This window comes from Aquarana catesbeiana, linkage group LG03, assembly GCF_042186555.1.
Source record: "Aquarana catesbeiana isolate 2022-GZ linkage group LG03, ASM4218655v1, whole genome shotgun sequence".
Lineage (NCBI taxonomy): Eukaryota > Metazoa > Chordata > Amphibia > Anura > Ranidae > Aquarana > Aquarana catesbeiana.
The window spans coordinates 60,552,992-60,574,666 of NC_133326.1; the positions used below are offsets into that span (position 1 = coordinate 60,552,992).

A 21,675-nucleotide genomic window follows, 5' to 3' on the forward strand; every position below is an offset into this window, starting at 1 on the left:
TTCTTCATGGTTTGTTTTTGGTTTACAGCTGGGAACATCTCCACTCCACCTTGCAGCTCAGTATGGACATTATTCCACCACAGAAGTATTACTTAGGGCAGGAGTCAGCAGAGATGCACGCACTAAGGTTGACAGAACTCCCTTGCATATGGCGGCTTCAGAAGGACATGCAAACATAGTAGAGGTATTAATCAAGGTGAGTCTCAAGGGTTATTTTGTTTTTAATAAATTTTAAAATGAAAATGTAATTGATTAAAATATCATTATGAGCTAAGTGCTGGTAGGTGGCAATGAATGGTGATTTGTGGATGTGTTGTAAGAAACTCCTGAACCAGTTATTCCAAAGGCTTCATGAATACCCAACATTCTTCTAGGAGAAGAGATACTATCACATGATCCAGCGCTATATTCCAGGCCTGAAGTCTTTCAGGTGGGTTGTGTGCCTGAGCTTATGCAACAATTGCCTTTAGGGACTCCTGTAGGGTATGGGGGTAGTGACAAAGGACTTTATAAGTAATTGTACTTTAATGGTATTATTAATTCATTTATCCATAAACCTACAGTATACACCGATGTCCAGAAAATAAATGTTTGATTACAGTATTAAAAATGCTCATTAACCCTCTCGCTGCCACCAAGGTAGGTTTACACACTGTCTCGGCTACTAGACAGTGGCTTCAGTGGAAAGCAGGTGATTGAAATTTAAAGTGAAAAATTTAAAGTGTTACTTGCCTGCCACTCCCCCCCCCCCCCCCCCCCCCATTTCTATGAATGTAAACACACATTGAGAACGCCTTCAAACAGAAGCAGATTTTGCTACACATGTTACATGTCACTGCATGCTGGAGTAAGAGATATAATTCCAGGGCCATTATTCACAGTTCACTCTAAACTGATGCCGTCTAGGAGCTTTCAAAACCTCTATGGAAAATTTTGGGCATTAAAGTACTGTACGCTGTTTCACATGTGCGCACAGTTTTAAGGCTTTACATGTTTAATATCTATTTACTTGGCGCAACCACATCTATTGTACTTTATGCAATAATTGTGTAATATATTTTGTTTGCGGGCCCTAAAATGTTATTTTAGTATACATATTTTTTTTTTCTTCAAGTCTAAAATTTTTTTTTTCGTAATGTCTGCAAAAATGGCGCTGGCAGCGAGAGAGTTAATGGTTTAAAATCACTGAAGAAGACTAAGGCCCCTTTCACACAGGGCAAGCTTCGCTTGAGTCTGTCTGCTGATCCCCGCTGATCAGGCGGGTGGCTGGACCGTGTCTACTCCACTTACACAAAGCAGCCACAGCCTGCTTTCCTCTATAGGCGGTCGGATGTAAACGGACCACCTGTCTGTTTACACCCAACTACTATTTGATCGGGGAACAGATGGCAGACAGGATTGGATCGTATGTCAGTGGTGACACCCGCCACTCCATAGCGGGCAATGGATCCTGCGATTGGATCCACCTGAAAAACTGACAGGTGGACCCGATCGGTTTGCCTGTGTGAAAGGGCCCTAAAGGGTTGTGCTGAAGTGCACACTGCAGTGTATGCTTTTGAATTTAAAGTTTTACTTTTGTTTTAATAGATAATCTGGTAGGGCCGACTAAATTTAATTTGCTCGTAGTTCTCTGTAATGTGCATCTCTGCATGCAGCCAAAGTGTGTCCTCTGTAGTAACAGATTTTGTATTTGTAGCACGGTGCTGACATCAATGCCAAAGACATGCTGAAGATGACAGCTCTTCACTGGGCAACGGAACACAATCATCAGGAAGTTGTAGAGCTTTTGGTAAAATATGGAGCAGATGTTCATAGTCAGAGCAAGTTCTGTAAAACAGCATTTGATATCTCTGCGGACAATGGCAATGAGGATATCGCAGAAATACTACAGGTATTTTTCAGTAGTTTTTAGTATGTTTCTGTTCTTTTACCTTAAATATTTTCTTTTTTTAACAGAAGTCTGTATTTTCTTTTTTGACTTAGATTGCAATGCAAAACCAAATTAACACAAATCCTGAAAGCCCAGAAACTGTAACGATACACACGGCTACACCACAGTTTTTCATTGGACCCGGAGGTGTGGTAAATTTAACCGGTGAGAAAATTGCTTGATTTTAGAATGCATATTACAAATTGCAGATTTTTGAATACAGTGTCAGCAAGCTTCATAATCCTGAATTTACAGGTGCATTCTTCTTTCTGTTTTTTTTTTTTGGAATATATAAAATTTATAGGGTGTTTTTTTTTTTTTTTTTTTTTTTTTTTTTTTTTTCCCATCCATATACAGTGGGGACGGAAAGTATTCAGACCCCCTTAAATTTTTCACTTTGTTATATTGCAGCCATTTGCTCAAATAATTTCAGTTCATTTTTTTTCCTCATTAATGTACACATAGCACCCCATATTGACATAAAAACACAGAATTGTTGACATTTTTGCAGATTTATTAAAAAAGAAAACTGAAATATCACATAGTCCTAAGTATTCAGACCCTTTGCTCAGTATTTAGTAGAAGCACCCTTTTGATCTAATACAGTCATGAGTCTTTTTGGGAAAGATGCAACAAGTTTTTCACACCTGGATTTGGGGATCCTCTGCCATTCCTCCTTGCAGATCCTCTCCAGTTCTGTCAGGTTGGATGGTAAACGTTGGTGGACAGCCATTTTTAGGTCTCTCCCAGAGATGCTCAATTGGGTTTAAGTCAGGGCTCTGGTTGGGCCATTCAAGAACAGTCACGGAGTTGTTGTGAAGCCACTCCTTCGTTATTTTAGCTGTGTGCTTAGGGTCATTGTCTTGTTGGAAGGTAAACCTTCTGCCCAGTCTGAGGTTCTGAGCACTCTGGAGAAGGTTTTCGTCCAGGATATCCCTGTACTTGGCCGCATTCATCTCTCCCTCGATTTCACCCAGTCGTCTTGTCCCTGCAGCTGAAAAACACCCCCCACAGCATGATGCTGCCACCACCATGCTTCACTGTTGGGACTGTATTGGACAGGTGATGAGCAGTGCCTGGTTTTCTCCACACATACCGCTTAGAATTAAGGCCAAAAAGTTCTATCTTGGTCTCATCAGACCAAAGAATCTTATTTTCCCTTATCGTCTTTCAGGACAGCACTTGAGAGAGTGACTCCTCCCCTTGCAAACAGGAAACACCTCTTCCACCAAACTTTAAAAGGAGGCTCCTTTCCACACATTGTCAGTTTGTGTTTCATCCGGAGGGAACACTTCGTGGGGAAGTCAGGGCTCTCAGGTGCTGTCCTGGGAGCTCAGGTTTCCTGTGTTTTTCACCAAATGCTTTTTACCTCATGAGAGCTGTTCTTCCCATTCCACAGCTGAGGTTAGGTGCTGCTGGCTGGGCTCCCTCTCCATCTGGGCTCAGGGTGAGTCTGACTGTCGTGGGCATCGCTCCTAGGCGGCGGCAAGACAGGCGGTGGCCGTTTACTATGCTTTTTTCTCAGGTCCACCGCCCGTTGCTTATTACACCGCCGCCATCTTGGGGATGGCAGCGGGGCTCCATCCGCCGGAAGTGAGGCATCCGGAAAGGGGGCGGCGCCCACGGAACAGGCGTGCGGCGTCATTTCCGCCGGAAATCGCAGAGGGAAAGGGGAGGAATGGGGCTGGTGCTTATTTAGCGGTTCCGGTCCGGCGCACTGGCGCTATTGGAGTCCGGAACCAGCGTTTTAGCCACAAACACAGCAAGCGCTGCTCGATGGAATCGATGGCGGCAGCGAGTGGGACAGGCACCAGCAAAGCCCAGGTAAGGGGCAGTTGTATACTGTCCTCCTTGTACTGTGGGGGGTCTCTCTCTCTATCTCTCTTATCCCCCCCCCCCCCCCCCCCCCCCCCCCCGGTGGCAGGGGCCTGCCTGGGCACATAAGGCAGTTTAGTTCTTACTGTGCACCTGTGGTGAGCATCCTTGGGAATAGGACAGGTTGTCTCACTGGGATGGTTTCTTCTTTTGTCTCATGGCAGGCCAAGAGCTCTGATCCAGTGGCAAAAAGGAAATGCCCTTTATGTAAATCCAAGCTACCTGAAGGATGGAAGAAGACGTTATGTCAAGCTTGTATTGATTTGCTAGTTAAAGAAGAAGCTTCTTCCGCTTGCAGCGACTTGATTGCATCTGTTAAAAAAGAACTTGATGCGACTATCCAATCATTTCGCTCTTCGCTAGCAAACCCATCCCTGAGTCAGCCTACTACCTCACAGTTCTTTCAAGGCTCACTTATAGTCCCGGCGGTGGAGACTGAGGCATCTCCTACCCCAGAGGGACATTCCCCCTCTCAATCTGAGGATTCTGATGAGGGTGAGGAAGGAAAAAATTTACCTTTAAAATTTAAATTGTCTTTAGAACAGGTAGATGGCCTGTTAAAAGCAATCTATACCACACTGGGTCTGGAGGAGGAAAGAAAGGAGTTATCTCTGCATGATAAAATGTATGCAGGGCTTAGCGAACACAAAAATCGCAAGTTCCCAGTACACTCTGTTATTTCTGAAGCTATTAAGAAAGAGTGGACAGAGCCAGAGAGAAAGCTTTTCTTTCCCAAAGCCTTAAAAAGGCGTTTTCCTTTTGATGAAGATCCAGCGGCGGTTTGGAACAAAAACCCCAAACTAGATGCCGCGTTTTCCCAAGTCTCGAGGTCTACAGATTTGGCATTCGAGGACATGGGGATGTTGAGAGATCCCATGGATAAAAGGATGGACCAGCTACTAAAAAGGGCTTGGCAATCCATCATGGGAAATCTTAAACCTACTATGGCAACTACGGTGGTATCCAGAAATATGGAGTTCTGGTTAGAGCAACTTAAGGCCCATATCTCAGCAGACTCACCAAAACAAGAAATTTTGGATTCATTCTCAACTCTGTCTGCCGCTGTCGCATTTATATCTGATGCATCAGCGGAATCAATTAAAATGACAGCTAGATCTGCTGCTCTAGCCAACTCAGCCAGAAGGTCTCTGTGGTTGAAAAATTGGCCGGGGGACGCGGCATCCAAAAACAAGCTGTGTGGGATACCGTTCCTGGGTGACTTGCTTTTTGGACCTGACTTAGATGCGGTTCTAGATAGAACAGCTGATAAAAAGAAGTCTTTTTCCATCAAAAAGAAAAAGCAGCCAGTTAAACGTTTTTTTCGTTCCCAAGGGGCTCAAGAACAAACCAAACCCCAGGAGAAAAGAAAAAATTGGGCATCGCAGAAGGGTAAAGGCAAAGGAGATGTCCTTTTCCATCCTCATGCAGCCTCCGGTAAAGAACAATGACTTGTGCGTACCAGTGGGGGGGAAGGCTTCAAAGTTTCCTTCCCCTTTGGACCAGCGTGACAAAAAGTCTATATATTTTGGACATGCTGTCCCAAGGTTACAGGATAGAGTTTTGGATCGCCCGCCAGAAAGATTCTTTGTAACAAACCTACCAAGGGATCTAACAAAGGCTCTGGCCATGAAGAACCTTTTAAAGGATCTGAGGCACCAGAGGGTAGTGATACTAGTATCCCCAGAAGAACAGGGTCAGGGTTTCTATTCACACATCTTTCTGATAAGAAAACCATCCAGAAACTTCCGTCTTATCCTCAACCTAAAACCCCTGAACAAGTCAGTCCTATACAAAAAGTTTTGTATGGACTCAATTTTCACTGTCAGGAACATTCTGACAAAAGATTGTTTTATGGCATCAATCGATCTGAGGGATGCTTATCTTCATATTCCTGTAGCACCTCAGTCCCAGAAGTTCCTGAGGTTTGTAGTGAATATGGGCAAGGAGATTATACATCTTCAGTTCAGGGCCCTTCCCTTCGGCCTGTCGTCAGCTCCTCGTATTTTTACGAAGATAATGGCGGAAGCTCTCGCCCCTCTTTGACTCCAGGGGATTGCGGTAATTCCATATCTGGACGACCTCCTCTTTTTTGCCCCATCCAGGGAAAAGTTGCAGGAGGATTTGAACAGATCCCGGAGTCATTTGGAGTCACTAGGGTGGATAGTGAATGTTCAAAAATCAAATTTCATCCCAGCTCAGCAAGCACTGTTTCTGGGTTACTTGATAGATTCAGTGGAGCAAAAGATTTTTTTCCCGGAAGAGAAAAAGATCAAGGTTCAAAGGGTAATAACGGCACTACAAACAAATCAACTGATTTCAGTCCGAAAGGTTATGTCGGCTCTGGGGACATTAACCTCTTCCATGCCAGCCATCCAATGGGCAAGGCTGCATTTCAGGACTCTCCAGAGGTTCCTTCTAAGGACATGGAACCACAGGACAGAGAGTTTGGATACAAAAATAAAGATCCCCACCAGAGTCAAACGTTCACTTTGGTGGTGGAAAAGTCAGGTGGTACTGCAAAAAGGTCTTCTTTGGTCTTTTCCGACCGGAAAAGTGGTCACAACAGACGCCAGTTTGCAGGGATGGGGGGCCCACATGGGTCAGACCTTAGCGCAGGGAACATGGTCCCAGTTCGAGGCCCAAAAATCCTCAAATTGGAGAGAGCTGAAGGCGGTTGCTCTAGCATTAGCTTTCTTCTCTCAAAACCTCATAGGTTGCCATGTCCAGATTTTGTCGGACAATGCCACTACCATAGCCTACCTGAACAAACAGGGAGGCACAAGAAGCAGGGCTCTTCACTTACTCTCAGTAGAGATTCTGGAGTGGGCGGAGAACCACTTACTATCTCTATCCGCAGTCCATCTAAAAAGCACATTAAACGAAGTAGCGGATTATCTCAGCAGACAGAAAGTGCAGGAATCAGAGTGGAGTCTGAACAGGAAGGTGTTTCCATTAATCACCAGTGTTTGGGGCCTTCCGCAGGTAGACCTGTTTGCTTCAAAACAAAACTCGCAGCTCCCAAAATTTTTCTCCCTTCAGAGAGACAATTGCTCTCAGGGGATAGATGCTCTGGCACATCCGTGGGATTTTCACCTAGGGTATGCTTTTCCTCCATTCAGGTTAATCCCTCTAGTGTTGAGAAAAATTCTGAGAGAGAGTATCAATAATTTTGATTACTCCATATTGGCCAAAGAGAGCTTGGTTTTCCACAATTCTTCAGTTGGCAATCAAACCATGTTGGCATCTTCCGCTCAGTCAGGATCTCACTGCCTGGTATCTGAGGAGCAGTTAATGAGAAGCAAAGGCTTTTCAGAACGTTTAACTTCTACGTTGCTTTCCAGTAGGAAAAAGGTAACCAGGGATATTTACGCCAAAGTATGGAAAGTCTATGTTTCTTTCTGTCATTCTGAACATAGGAAGGTTAAAGATCTAGTTTCAGTGCTGGAGTTTTTGCAAAAAGGTGCAGACAAGAATCTGGCGGTCAGCACTTTTAAGGTGCAGGTGGCCGCCTTGGGAGTTTATCTGGAGAGATCCTTATCTTCAGAAACTCTGATCATGAGATTTTTCAAAGCACTTTCCAGGTCTAGACCGGTCCTGGTGAGGCATTTCCCAAATTGGGATCTCTCGGTGGTTCTGCAAGCTCTGGCAAAAGAACCATTTGAGCCTTTACAGGCCATATCCCTAAAAAATTTAACTTTGAAGACTCTTTTTCTGGTCGCAATTACTTCAAGAAGGATTAGTGAACTGCACGCTCTATCAGTAAAAGAGCCTTTTTTGTCAGTTTTTCCTGATAGAGTTGTCCTTAAAGTAGATCTGGGGTTTTTGCCAAAAGTGGAAAGCTTTAGTAACAGGTCTCAGGAGATTACTCTACCAACCTTTTGTGCTAACCCTTCGGGTGCAAAGGAAGAGCAGTTTCACAATTTAGACGTAAGACGTATCCTGTTACATTATTTGGAAGTAACAGGAGGGTTTAGAGTTTCAGATTCATTATTTGTTCTTTTTTCTGGAAACAAAAAAGGCCAACAAGCGTCAAAAGCATCATTGGCTAGATGGCTTAAGACAGCTATTTCTGTAGCCTATTCTCAAATAGGTTTTTCTTCCCCGCTGGGAATTAGGGCTCATTCAACGAGAGCCCAGGCCACTACATGGGCAGAAAGAGCTGGTGCCACCCCAGATCAGATTTGTAAGGCGGCTATTACAGACTGGATCTCCTATCAGCAGGGGATCAGGCTTTTGGCAGAAAGGTTCTGCAGGCTATGGTCCCTCCCTAGGGGGGTAAGTCTCTATTATCCTCTCAAGTGCTGTCCTGAAAGACGATAAGGGAAAATTCAAGTTAGACTTACCGTTTTCTACTACTACTACTACTACTACTACTGACAATGTGTGGAAAGGAGCCTCCTTTTAAAGTTTGGTGGAAGAGGTGTTTCCTGTTTGCAAGGGGAGGAGTCACTCTCTCAAGTGCTGTCCTGAAAGACTCAAGGAAAACAAGTTACCGGTAAGTCTAACTTGAATTTTTCACCATCTTGGAGTGGTTCAGGTGTTTTTTTTAGCAAACTCCATGCGGGCTTTCATGTGTCTTGCACTGAGGAGAGGCTTCCGTTGGGCCACTCTGCCATAAAACCCCGACTGGTGGAGGGCTGCAGTGATGGTTGACTTTCTACAACTTTCTCCCATCTCCCGACTGCATCTCTGGTGCTCAGCCACAGTGATCTTTGGGTTCTTCTTTACTTCTCTCACCAAGGCTCTTCTCTCCCGATAGCTCAGTTTGGCCGGACGGCCAGCTCTAGGAAGGGTTCTGGTCGTCCCAAACTTCTTCCATTTAAGGATTATGGAGGCCACTGTGCTCTTAGGAACCTTAAGTGCAGCAGAAATTTTTTTGTTACCTTGGCCAGATCTGTGCCTTGCCACAATTCTGTCTCTGCGCTCTTCAGGCAGTTCCTTTTGACCTCTTGATTCTCATTTGCTCTGACATGCACTGTAAGCTGTAAGGTCTTATATAGACAGGTGTGTGTCTTTCCTAATCAAGTCCAATCAGTATAATCAAACACAGCTGGACTCAAATGAAGGTGTAGAACCATCTCAAGGATGATCAGAAGAAATGGACAGCACCTGAGTTAAATAAATGAGTGTCACAGCAAAGGGTCTGAATACTTTGGACCATGTGATATTTCAGTTTTTCTTTTTTTTAAAAATCTGCAAAAATGTCAACAATTCTGTGTTTTTCTGTCAATATGGGGTGCTGTGTGTACATTAATGAGGAAAAAAATGAACTTAAATGATTTTAGCAAATGGCTGCAATATAACAAAGAGTGAAAAATTTAAGGGGGTCTGAATACTTTCCGTCCCCACTGTATAACGGACTGTACTAGGTTATTTAGTAGTGTCTTACTAGCAGTTCTTTAGCCATATGTAAGCATTTTGCTAACGGGCTCTGGAGTATTTGTACCCAGTAATGTTCTACAGCATCTATCATACCGTAAAAACATAAAATCAACTGACTTGCTGCTTAAATGTTTACCTGAGCCGTCATTTGATCCAGCACTGTGCACGTCTGCAGCTCTTATCTCCCCTCATTTCCTGGTCTCACTGGCATTGCTGAGGCAGTGGGAGCCATTGGCTCCTGCTGCTGTCAATCAAAGCCAGTGGGGGTGGGGCAGAGTCCTGCTGTCTGGGTCAATAGGCTCTGGGGTACTTGCCGGAGGGGTGGAGCTAAGAGGGCTGGAGAGAGATCCGAGAAGAGGAGGTTCAGGGCCACTCTACAGAGCAAGCAAGTATAAACCTTTTATTTAAAACACACACACAAACACACTTTACAACCCCTTTAATAATTCTGAGTTCTTACTTCACTTTGACTTTACTCACTGCATGCTTGGCCTGGGTCACAAAAGCTGAATGCTTGTCATTGGATCACTGGATTAGTATGAGGTAGGTCAGCAGTGACAACCAGAATTCCTTTTGTATATGTGAGATAAGGGTCCCACAATGAATTCTCATGCCAGTGTTTCCTTTTTCCTTTTTTTTTTTTTTTTTTTTTTTTTTTTTTTTTCCTTTTTAATAAACCAAGAACTGACTGCTGCACAACCTCTTTGTGGAAGTCCATGGGGCTTTTTCTGGTCATATCACATGTGCAACATTGTTACCATTCCTGCACTAAGATAATGCAACTCAGCAGTTGAAGCACTTTTCTGTTAAAGGACCAGTCCTAATCAATATTGATGTTTCAGTTATGTCACGGCTCGACAAATCCCAGGCGGCAGTTTGCCATTGCAACTAGACATTGCGTCCTGACCCCTGGGCTTTTGTCAGTAGTCCGCATCCATCTCCCACTTGCCAACCACGCCATTGCCAAGAGACAGCTACATCGTGTTCATCCAGTTCTATTGACGTCCTCCCAGAACCCCACAACACCACACCACCTGCGCACCTCGGGGTCCTCCTTTGGATCAAAGCTTCTCACAGATTGAGGTAAAGGGTCAATCACAGCAGCCCTTTACCACATGATCAGCTGTGTCCAATCACAGCTGATCACAAGTAAACAAATGCCGGTTATCGTCATTAACATTCTTCAGCGTTGTCACAACGTAAGGAAAGCCAATAACCGGCTATTCGTCAGTGTAAAGGGGACATTTACACTGCTAATCAGTGCACACCTGATAGTTCACAAGCTAACGCCCTACACCCTGTGATACCTCCACTGCGCTTCTAAATAAGAGAAAAAAGTATAATTTAAATAAACTATAGCTGCCACTTAATATGTAACAAATACGTGACTAAATTTAAACCTCTAGATATAATTGGAATAAATAGTAGCGCTCAAATAAAAAAAATGAAAAAATAAAAATGTGCTAATGAAAGCAATGATCAATGTAAATGAACAGTAAAAGTATATATGTGTGAATATTGACAATAATACCCTCATTGAAAATCGGTCACAATATGAATGTGATCTGACAAAAAGAGTTATTGGTGAACACTGTGAGTAAACACATCCTAAAAATTGGCCTGGGCAGGAAGGGGGTGAAAAATGCCCAGTAGGCAAGTGGTTAAAACTGGCTCCTAACTTCTTTAGCTGGCTCCTAGATTCAAAACAAATTTGTCAAGCCTTGAGTTATATAGTTTAGTCTTCCTAATATCTTCACACAGCCTAATGTTTTTCACTTCTAGTGCATTGTCAGTGTGTAAAATAAATGAATAGCCTTTTGAGAGTAAAATGTATGGCAAGTGTGTATGCTCAGGTATTCCATTAAATGGTTTAAAAATAACTTATTCTAAGCTGTTAAAATTGAACAATCCAATCTACCTTAGATTTATCAAAAATACTGCAGTTTGAGGACCTACTTGTTTTAATAGATTAAAGCGGGATTCCGTCCCTGAAAAAAAAAAAATTAAGTCAGCAGCTACTAACACTGTAGCTGCTGACTTTAAATAAGTACTTACCTGTCCTGGGTGCCCGCGATGTCGGCCGCCCGAGGCCGACCCATCTCTCGGGTCCCGGCACCGCCATCCTAAGTAGGGGAAACAGGCAGTGGAGCCTTGCGGCTTCACTGCCAGTTTCCTACTGCGCACGCGTGGGAACACGCACAGTTTACAGAAGAAAACGGGGCCGCTCACCGCTCACCGAGGAGCAGAAAGAACACGCTGCGGAATAGGAAGAGGCAGATTAGGAAGACTGCCTAGCAACAAGGGTTTAGGTAAGTTTAAACTTTTTTTTTTTTTTTTTCAGGGTGGCCCTCCACTTTAAGCCTCTCTTTCTATATTTTTGTCTTGTTGATGCTCCTAATGTTTTGACAGTTACTGCATTGGCATTTCTGCAGGGGTTTACTGTGGAAATCATTTTGAAGTTAACCACTTGAGCCCCGGACCATTATGCTGCCTAAGGACCAGAGGTCTTTTTCCAATTTGGCACTGCGTCGCTTTAACTGCTAATTGCGCGGTCATGCAATGCTGTACCCAAACGAAATTTGCGTCCTTTTCTTCCCACAAATAGAGCTTTCTTTTGATGGTATTTGATCACCTCTGCGGTTTTTATTTTTTGCGCTATAAACGGAAAAAGACCGAAAATTTTGAAAAAAAATGATATTTTCTACTTTTTGTTATAAAAAAAATCCAATAAACTAAATTTTAGTCATACATTTAGGCCAAAATGTATTCGGCCACATGTCTTTGGTAAAAAAAATGTCAATAAGCGTATATTTTTTTTGGTTTACGCAAAAGTTATAGCGTCTACAAACTAGGGTACATTTTCTGTAATTTACACAGCTTTTAGTTTATGACTGCCTATGTCATTTCTTGAGGTGCTAAAATGGCAGGGCAGTACAAAACCCCCCCAAGTGACCCCATTTTGGAAAGTAGACACCCCAAGGAAATTGCTGAGAGGCATGTTGAACCCATTGAATATTTATTTTTTTTGTCCCAAGTGATTGAATAATGACAAAAAAAAAAAAAAAATATTTACAAAAAGTTGTCACTAAATGATATATTGCTCACACAGGCCATGGGCCTATGTGGAATTGCACCCCAAAATACATTCAGCTGCTTCTCCTGAGTATGGGGATACCACATGTGTGGGACTTTTTGGGAGCCTAGCCGCGTACGGGGCCCCGAAAACCAATCACCACCTTCAGGATTTCTAAGGGTGTAAATTTTTGATTTTACTCCTCACTACCTATCACAGTTTCGGAGGCCATGGAATGCCCAGGTGGCACAAAACCCCCCAAAATGACCCCATTTTGGAAAGTAGACACCCCAAGCTATTTGCTGAGAGGCATATTGAGTCCATGGAATATTTTATATTTTGACACAAGTTGTGGGAAAGTGACACTTTTTTTTTTTTTTTTTTTTTTTTTTGCATAAAGTTGTCACTAAATGATATATTGCTCACACAGGCCATGGGCATATGTGGAATTGCACCCCAAAATACATTTAGCTGCTTCTCCTGAGTATGGGGATACCACATGTGTGGGACTTTTTGGGAGCCTAGCCGCGTACGGGGCCCCAAAATCCAATCACCGCCTTCAGGATTTCTAAGGGTGAAAATTTTTGATTTCACTCTTCACTGCCTATCACAGTTTCGGAGGCCATGGAATGCCCAGGTGGCACAAAACCCCCCCAAATGACCCCATTTTGGAAAGTAGACACCCCAAGCTATTTGCTGAGAGGCATGGTGAGTATTTTGCAGCTCTCATTTGTTTTTGAAAATGAAGAAAGACAAGAAAAAACATTTTTTTTTTTTTTTTCTTTTTTCAATTTTCAAAACTTTGTGACAAAAAGTGAGGTCTGCAAAATACTCACTATACCTCTCAGCAAATAGCTTGGGGTGTCTACTTTCCAAAATGGGGTCATTTGGGGGGGGGTTTGTGCCACCTGGGCTTTCCATGGCCTCCGAAACTGTGATAGGCAGTGAAGAGTGAAATCAAAAATTCAAGCCCTTAGAAAGCCTGAAGGCGGTGCTTGGTTTTCGGGGTCCCGTACGTGGCTAGGCTCCCAAAAAGTCTCACACATGTGGTATCCCTGTACTCAGGAGAAGCAGCAGAATGTATTTTGGGGTGTAATTTCACATATTCCCATGGCATGTTTGAGCAATATATCATTTAGTGACAACTTTGTGCAAAAAAAAAAAAAAAAAATGTCTCTTTCCCGCAACTTGTGTCGCAATATAAAATATTCCATGGACTCGACATGCCTCTCAGCAAATAGCTTGGGGTGTCTACTTTCCAAAATGGGGTCATTTGGGGGGGGTTTGAACTGTCCTGGCATTTTATGCACAACATTTAGAAGCTTATGTCACACATCACCCACTCTTCTAACCACTTGAAGACAAAGCCCTTTCTGACACTTATTGTTTACATGAAAAAGTTATTTTTTTTTTTTGCAAAAAAATTACTTTGAACCCCCAAACATTATATATTTTTAAAGCAAATGCCCTACAGATTAAAATGGTGGGTGTTTCATTTTTTTTTTTTCACACAGTATTTGCGCAGCGATTTTTCAAACGCATTTTTTGGGGAAAAAACACACTTTTTTAAATTTTAATGCACTAAAACACACTATATTGCCCAAATGTTTGATGAAATAAAAAAGATGATCTTAGGCCGAGTACATGGATACCAAACATGACATGCTTTAAAATTGCGCACAAACGTGCAGTGGCAACAAAATTAAATACATTTTTAAAAGCATTTAAAAGCCTTTACAGGTTACCACTTTAGATCTACCTATGAGGTCTACTGCAAAAATTACTGCCCTCGATCTGACCTTCGCGGTGATACCTCACATGCATGGTGCAATTGCTGTTTACGTTTGACGACAGACCGCCGATTGCGTTCGCCTTAGCGCGAGAGCAGGGGGCGACAGGGGTGCTTTTTTTTTTTTTTTTTTTCTTTATTATTTTTCTGCTTTTTTTATCTTATTTTTAAACTGTTCCTTTCATATTTTTTTTTTTTAATCATTTTTATTGTTATCTCGGGGAATGTAAATATCCCCTATGATAGCAATAGGTAGTGACAGGTACTCTTTTTTGAAAAAATTGGGGTCTATTAGACCCTAGATCTCTCCTCTGCCCTCAAAGCATCTGACCACACCAAGATCGGTGTGATAAAATGCTTCCCCAATTTCCCAATGGCGCTATTTACATCCGGCGAAATCTAAGTCATAAAATGCTCGTAGCTTCCGGTTTCTTAGGCCATAGAGATGTTTGGAGCCACTCTGGTCTCTGATCAGCTCTATGGTCAGCTGGCTGAATCACCGGCTGCATTCTCAGGTTCCCTGTTGAGACAGGAGAGCCAGAGAAAAACACGGAAGACGGTGGGGGGGGGGGGGGGGCATTCCCTCCCACGGCTTGTAAAAGCAGTCTAGAGGCTAATTAGCCGCTAGGATTGCTTTTACATGAAAGCCGACCGCTGGCTGAAAAGAATGATACCAAGATGATACCTAAATCTGCAGGCATCATTCTGGTATAACCACTCAAAGTCGTGAATGGCGTACCTGAAGACAAAAAAATGGTTAACAATAAAGCACAGTAAACGGTAAAGTATAAAAAATTGCATACCTGAAAAAGCAAACATGATAAAACATAATAACAATAAAACATTGCAGAATAGAATACAGTAAAAAAGAGCAGAACAATAGAGAGAGAATAGAGAGAGAGAGAACAATAAAACGACAACTATTTTTTTTTATTTTATATATATATTTTTTTTTTGACACTTTTTTTGTAACTAACTTTTGTAACTGTAACCGGTTCCAGGTTCGGGTCTCACAAAATGCGATGGCATCTTGGGAGACCCTGTGAAAGTGTGCCTAGTCTGTGCAATGCTGTACCCTACGCTAATACTCAACTAGTGCATGGTAGCGTTCAAAACATTCACCAATGCAAAGACCAGGATTGTCAGGACAGGAGGGACAATAATAGCGGGTGTCACGCCTATATCCGCGCTTCCTGCAGACACAACATCTTTTTTGGGGGTTCGTTGGGTAGGGGTACTCGGGAGGACATAAAGAAAATGCCTCTCATGCAGCCGACTGCATTTGATTGGGGATGTGAATGGGGGAAGTACGGGCGCTGCAGAAGCGGTGGGTTCCCAATTAGGATTGGCGAATGCAGCAGGAAGGGCACTATGGGCACGACGGGCCTGTGTTTGTCTTTTTGGTGGCAGCGGGACACTACTTGTGCTTGTCACCTCACCAGCTTGAACTGCACTTATGGGACTCGCCACGTCACCAAGTGTTGCTGCAGTGCTGGTTTGACTACGACCGGGGTGTACTAGGCCGCTGGTGCTTGCCAGTTCACCAAAACGCTACCAAAAAAACTGTTAGCGATCGCAGGGATCAAGGCCTGACTCTGCAAACGCTGCAGTTATGCGTTTAGTGTTTTGTAAGTGTCAGTGATCGATCGATACTGCACTTGGGTGGGCTGGGCTGGGCCGGGCGGAGGGGCAAAACGCAGGTGCTAGCAGGTATCTGGGCTGATCCCGCTAACACTGCGTTTTTGGGAACCCTAAACTGCTGGGGACGCTAGTATAGATCTGATCGGATCAGATATTGATCCGTTCAGATACTATACCACTAAGGGAGGTGTATGCTGCATGCGTGGGTGTTAGCGGTACTGGCGCTAACCTGACGCTGCCTGGGGCTGGTGCTTGCCAGTTCACCAAAACGCTACCAAAAAAACTGTTAGCGATCGCAGGGATCAAGGCCTGACTCTGCAAACGCTACAGTTATGCGTTTAGTGTTTTGTAAGTGTCAGTGATCGATCGATACTGCACTTGGGTGGGCTGGGCTGGGCCGGGCGGAGGGGCAAAACGCAGGTGCTAGCAGGTATCTGGGCTGATCCCGCTAACACTGCGTTTTTGGGAACCCTAAACTGCTGGGGACGCTAGTATAGATCTGATCGGATCAGATATTGATCCGTTCAGATACTATACCACTAAGGGAGGTGTATGCTGCATGCGTGGGTGTTAGCGGTACTGGCGCTAACCTGACGCTGCCTGGGGCTGGTGCTTGCCAGTTCACCAAAACGCTACCAAAAAAACTGTTAGCGATCGCAGGGATCAGGCCTGACTCTGCGAACGCTGCAGTTATGCGTTTAGTGTTTTGTAAGGGACAGTGATCGATCGATACTGCACTTGGGTGGGCCGGGCCGGGCGGAGGGGCAAAACGCAGGTGCTAGCAGGTATCTGGGCTGATCCCGCTAACACTGCGTTTTTGGGAACCCTAAACTGCTGGGGACGCTAGTATAGATCTGATCGGATCAGATATTGATCCGATCAGATACTATACCACTAAGGGAGGTGTACGGTGCGTGCGTGGGTGTTAGCGCTACTGGCGCTAACCTGACGCTGCCTGGGGCTGGTGCTTGCCAGTTCACCAAAATGCTACCAAAAAAACTGTTAGCGATCGCAGGGATCAGGCCTGACTCTGCGAACGCTGCAGTTATGCGTTTAGTGTTTTGTAAGTGACAGCGATCGATCGATACTGCACTTGGGTGGGCCGGGCGGAGGGGCAAAACGCAGGTGCTAGCGGGTATCTGGGCTGATCCCGCTAACACTGCGTTTTTGGGAACCCTAAACTGCTGGGGACGCTAGTATAGATCTGATCGGATCAGATATTGATCCGTACAGATACTATACCACTAAGGGAGGCGTATGCTGCGTGCGTGGGTGTTAGCGGTACTGGCGCTAATCTGACGCTGCCTGGGGCGACGCATATCACCGCCGGGCGATCAGGGGGCTAAACCTTTATTCGGTAATAAGCGGCGGGTGCCCTGACACTATAAAAAATAAACGAACTAACCAGCGTCAACCGTAACGTTTATACGGTGATCAGTGGTGAAAGGGTTAACTAGGGGGCAATCAAGGGGTTAAAACATTTATTAGATAGTATATGGGGGTCCCTGACACTATAAAACGCTGACGGCGAACCTAAATATTTACCTCACTAACTAGCGTCACCAGTGACACTAATACAGCGATCAGAAAAATGATCGCTTAGCAACACTGGTGACAGGGGGTGATCAAGGGGTTAAAACTTTATTAGGGGGGGTTAGGGGGGTACCCTAGACCTAAAGGGGGGTAATACTAACTGTCCCAACACTGTAACTGTCACAAACTGACACTATGCAGTAATCAGAAAAAAAAAAAAAAAAAAAACCTGCTGGTGTCAGTTTGTGACAGGGGGGGGGGGGGGTGATTGGGGGGGGATCGGGGGGCGATCGGGGGGGGGATCGGGGTGTTTTGTGTGCCTGGCATGTTCTACTGTGTGTGTAGTGTGTTGTGCACTTACATTGATGTCTTCTCCCCTCGGCGCTGGAACGGAATACCGAGCCGAGGGGAGATGACATAATTTCCTTTGCTGCTGTTTAGCATACAGCAGCAAAGGAATGTTCCCATTGGCCGGCGGCGATCGCGAGGGGGGGGCCACGAACGGATGGCCTCCCCCTCATCTCGGATCGCCGGGGAACAGAACGGGACCGCCTCGGGCACCGGGGGGGGGTCCGATCGGACCCCCCACCCGCGGAAGGCAAATCACGTACATGTACGTGATTTTGCCTGCCCGTGCCGCTTTGCCGACGTAAATCGGCGTTAGGCGGTCCTTAAGTGGTTAAAGAGGAGGTCCAGCCCACACCCCCACCCCTAGAAAAGTGCCAAATGTGGCAGCGGAGGGGGAGGAAGCGAACAAGTGGAGCTTCCCCTTTTGGGTGGAGCTCCACTTTAAAAACTGTTAACTTGCTTTATGCCTGTAACTTGTTCTTCTTACAGAATGCTTTTTTTTGTTTGTTTTTTCCAGATGAGAATGGAATAGCCTCTACAGTACAGTTTGGCAATTCATCAACATCTGTGCTGGCTACATTGGCAGCTTTAGCAGAAGCATCTGCTCCATTATCTAATTCTTCAGAAACACCAGGTGTGTATCCCAGTTGCCTTTTTATTGCCTGAAAAACCGCTTACACACACAAAGCTGTAGTCTGTAGCCATTGAATATTTACCATGTGAAACATACGGCCTCATGCACACTGCTGCTGTTAAACTCACATTTCCTGACAGACTCCATGGCAGCAATGTGTGGGTTAGACCCGCCTCCATAACTACCCTATAGGGCACCTCTCCCATAACCATGTTGTTGGTTCTCTACCTGAAGATGGCTCCCCTGCGAACAGGATCGGCCGAGCGCCAGGTTATGTTCCTCTGATAGGCCCTGACTGTTAAGCAGGGTATGGAGTGGATATGCAGAGTAACGCTGAAGATTTTAATACCTGATCATCAGAGTGCGCACGGCCTGTTTGCCTATCGTTATCAGGCGGCCATTATCTGCTATAAAGTCTGGTGTGTGTATTTGTTCCATCAGCCCAGGTGATCATAGGTGGAGTGGTAAGATTGTATCCATATGCATGGCAGCAGTGTTTGTATGTTGTATGTACCTTGCATTCCTTATCTTTTCCTCTGCTGGTGTTTCCTGTGCATGGCGCTGGCTCTTCCTGCGTTCCAGCTGCCGCCCTCTCTCTTCTGGGTATCGGCGCGCGCTTTGCACATGCACGGACCCGAAACGAAGCCGAGGCTTGGTTCGCGCGTCTCATGTCTGACGTGGTGACGTCACTCGGCGCCACCTTTAAATCCTGGTGAGAGCCTACAGAGCCCTGGGAATGATCATGGGCTCTGCGGCGACTTCCTTGGGCTTCTGGTGTGGCATTGGGTGAGGGTAGGTTCCCTGCCTGGCAGCTGACCCCTATTTATCCCTGCAGTTTCCTGCTGATACCATGGATCCCTCACTGCCTCCTGGTTGCCAGCCCTCTTGTAACAGGTATGTTTGTAGTTTAAACATTTCTGCCTGTTCAAGGGGGGGAGAGAGAGTAGGGTATTAGGGCACCAGCTGATTCCGGTCTTCTCTTTTCTGCTTTCTTTCTCACAGCCCTTCTAGGTCTGAAGGGAGTGGGTCTTCAAAGTCGCACCACCGGCAATCTTCCTCCAGGTCCAGCCATCATAGGTCTCCTTTCAGATCCAAACCGCATAGTAGAGATCTTCCGCACCCCCCTCATCTCGCTCTAGCCAGAGGCCAGAAAAATCATGTTGGGGATGTAGGGCTCCTGTTCCGGCCGACAAATCTCTCTGTGATCACTGCTTTTCTAAAGCTGCAGATGAGAAGGATGGCGCAGACCCAGCACCTTGAATCTACAGTAGAGGTAGGCTCATCAGCCTTGCGATTCCCCACCAGAGCCATTACGCCCTACATTAGGAGAAGATCTGGCCCAAGAGACATGGGATTACTCCCAGCCAAATCGTCCTTCCGCTCCTCTCCCAGACAGCGAATCGGATCTAGAAGATCCAGGAATGGGCTTTGAATATGCTTTGGTTCCTCCTTTGGTGAAAGCTGTGAGAGAAGCACTGAGTTGGGAAGACCCTGTTACTTCTCCAAAGCAGAGAAAATTTTTCAAATAGCTCAATAAGGAGTGTCAATATTTTCCCTTTCTCTCTGAACTGGGTGGCATCCTCTCTGATGAGAGGAGCAAGATGAAGAGTTCCATGCAATCAAAAGTTCTGAAGTTGTATCCTTTTAAGGAAGAAGATGTTAAACACCTTGAATCAGCTCCATTGGTGGATGCAGCACTTAGTGAGATATGTAACTCTTCCCTTGGAAGATACGACTTCTTTTAAAGATCCCTTGGAAATACGGATCGACTCTGATCTGAAACGGATTTACCTGACACCAGGAATGGCTTGCAAACCAGTACTCGCTGTAGCCGCAGTATCCAAAGCCATGGAAACCTGGTCTGACAGCGTTGATGAGATCCTAATGCCCTGTACACACGGTCGGATTTTCCGACGGAAAATGTGTGATAGGACCTTGTTGTCGGAAATTCTGACCATGTGTAGGCTCCATCACACATTTTCCATCGGATTTTCCGACACACAAAGTTTGAGAGCAGGATATAAAATTTTCCGACAACAAAATCCATTGTCGGAAATTCCGATGGTGTGTACACAAATCCGACAGACAAAGTGCCGCGCATGCTCAGAATAAATAAAGAGATGAAAGCTATTGGCCACTGTCCCATTTATAGTCCCGACGTACGTGTTTTACGTCACCACGTTCAGAACGATCGGATTTTCCGACAACTTTGTGTGACTGTGTGTATGCAAGACAAGTTTGAGCCAACATCCGTCGGAAAAAATCCATGGATTTTGTTGTCGGAATGTCCGAACAAAGTCCGACCGTGTGTACGGGGCATAAGAGGTATCTCCAGTGAAGTGGCGAAAAGTTCACCTATCCAGATCATCAGGCTGCCGTCCGCCTTTCTCGGGGAGGCTTCTATTGATGTTGTTTTCCTGATGTCCCGGGTTATGTTGGCGGCTGTTTCAGCACGTCGTGCTTTATGGCTCATGGTTGGCGGATCCGGCTTCCAAACAAGCTTGGTGCTGAATTCCCTTTTGAGGGTAATTCTCTTTTCGGCAATAAGCTTGATATTGCCATAACCCGGGCCACAGGTGGTAAATCAGATTTCCTCCCTCAGGATCGGCGCTTACACAACCAGAAACGCTCCTTTCCAAGGAGACAGAATTCTGATCTCACCAGGGAAGCACGCAGTTAAAGGCTTGGTCGGGAGTTTTCAAGGTCTTGGAAATCCAGGCAGTCCGCCTTAAAAAAAAACCACAAAAGGTGGTTCCTCTGGCAACCAGGATTCCACTAAGTCCTTTTGAGATTGAGCCCGCTCAGGCATGCAAGGCGGGGGCTCGTCTTCTTCACTTCCGGCATGTCTGGGCGACCTCAGTCCAGGATTTCTGGACCGTCAAAACGGTCTCTTCTGGTCACACCTGGGTCTTCAACAGTACCCCAAGACTCAGATTCATTCCTACGACTCTTCCAGATTCAGAGGAGAAAAAGCAGGTCCTGTTAACTTATGTAAGCTATTTATTGGATCAAGGTGCAGCCATCCCTGTTCCAGAAGGCGAGCAAGGCAGCGGCATGTATTTTCCTCTGTTCATGATTTAGAAAAAAAATGGCACATGGAGACCATTCATAGATTTGACTCATCTCAATTTCTTTATCCGAAAAGAAAAGTTCAAAATGGAATCTTTACTTGCAACCCAACAGTCAGTGCATCCGGGAGATTGGTTGGTATCAGTTGATCTAAAAGACACCTACTGTACTTTCATGTTCCAGTGGCAGTGGACTTCCAGCAATTCCTCCGCTTTGCGGTAGGCAAACAGCACCTTAAATTCACATGTCTCCCTTTCGATCTAACAACGTCACCTCGTGTCTTTTTCCAAAGTTCTACTATTTGTTGTTGCTCTTCTTCGTGTCAAAGGGGTTCTTCTCCACCACTATCTGATGACCTTCTTCTCCTAGCTCAAGACAAAGATCAAATTTTAGAGCACAGA

The 21,675-nt window shown here is 45.0% G+C and overlaps 1 protein-coding gene across 8 annotated transcripts in view; it reads left to right on the top strand.

Moving 5' to 3' along the window:
- GABPB1 (GA binding protein transcription factor subunit beta 1) overlaps window positions 1–21,675 on the top strand; it is a 108,326-nt gene that overhangs the window by 61,037 nt on the left and 25,614 nt on the right. For all 8 annotated transcript variants that reach the window (XM_073618586.1, XM_073618593.1, XM_073618590.1 and 5 more), the window contains 4 exons: window positions 29–196; window positions 1,697–1,891; window positions 1,984–2,095; window positions 18,089–18,205. In XM_073618586.1, coding sequence (XP_073474687.1) covers window positions 29–196; window positions 1,697–1,891; window positions 1,984–2,095; window positions 18,089–18,205 — 592 coding nt within the window. The remainder of the gene's footprint in view (window positions 1–28; window positions 197–1,696; window positions 1,892–1,983; window positions 2,096–18,088; window positions 18,206–21,675) is intronic.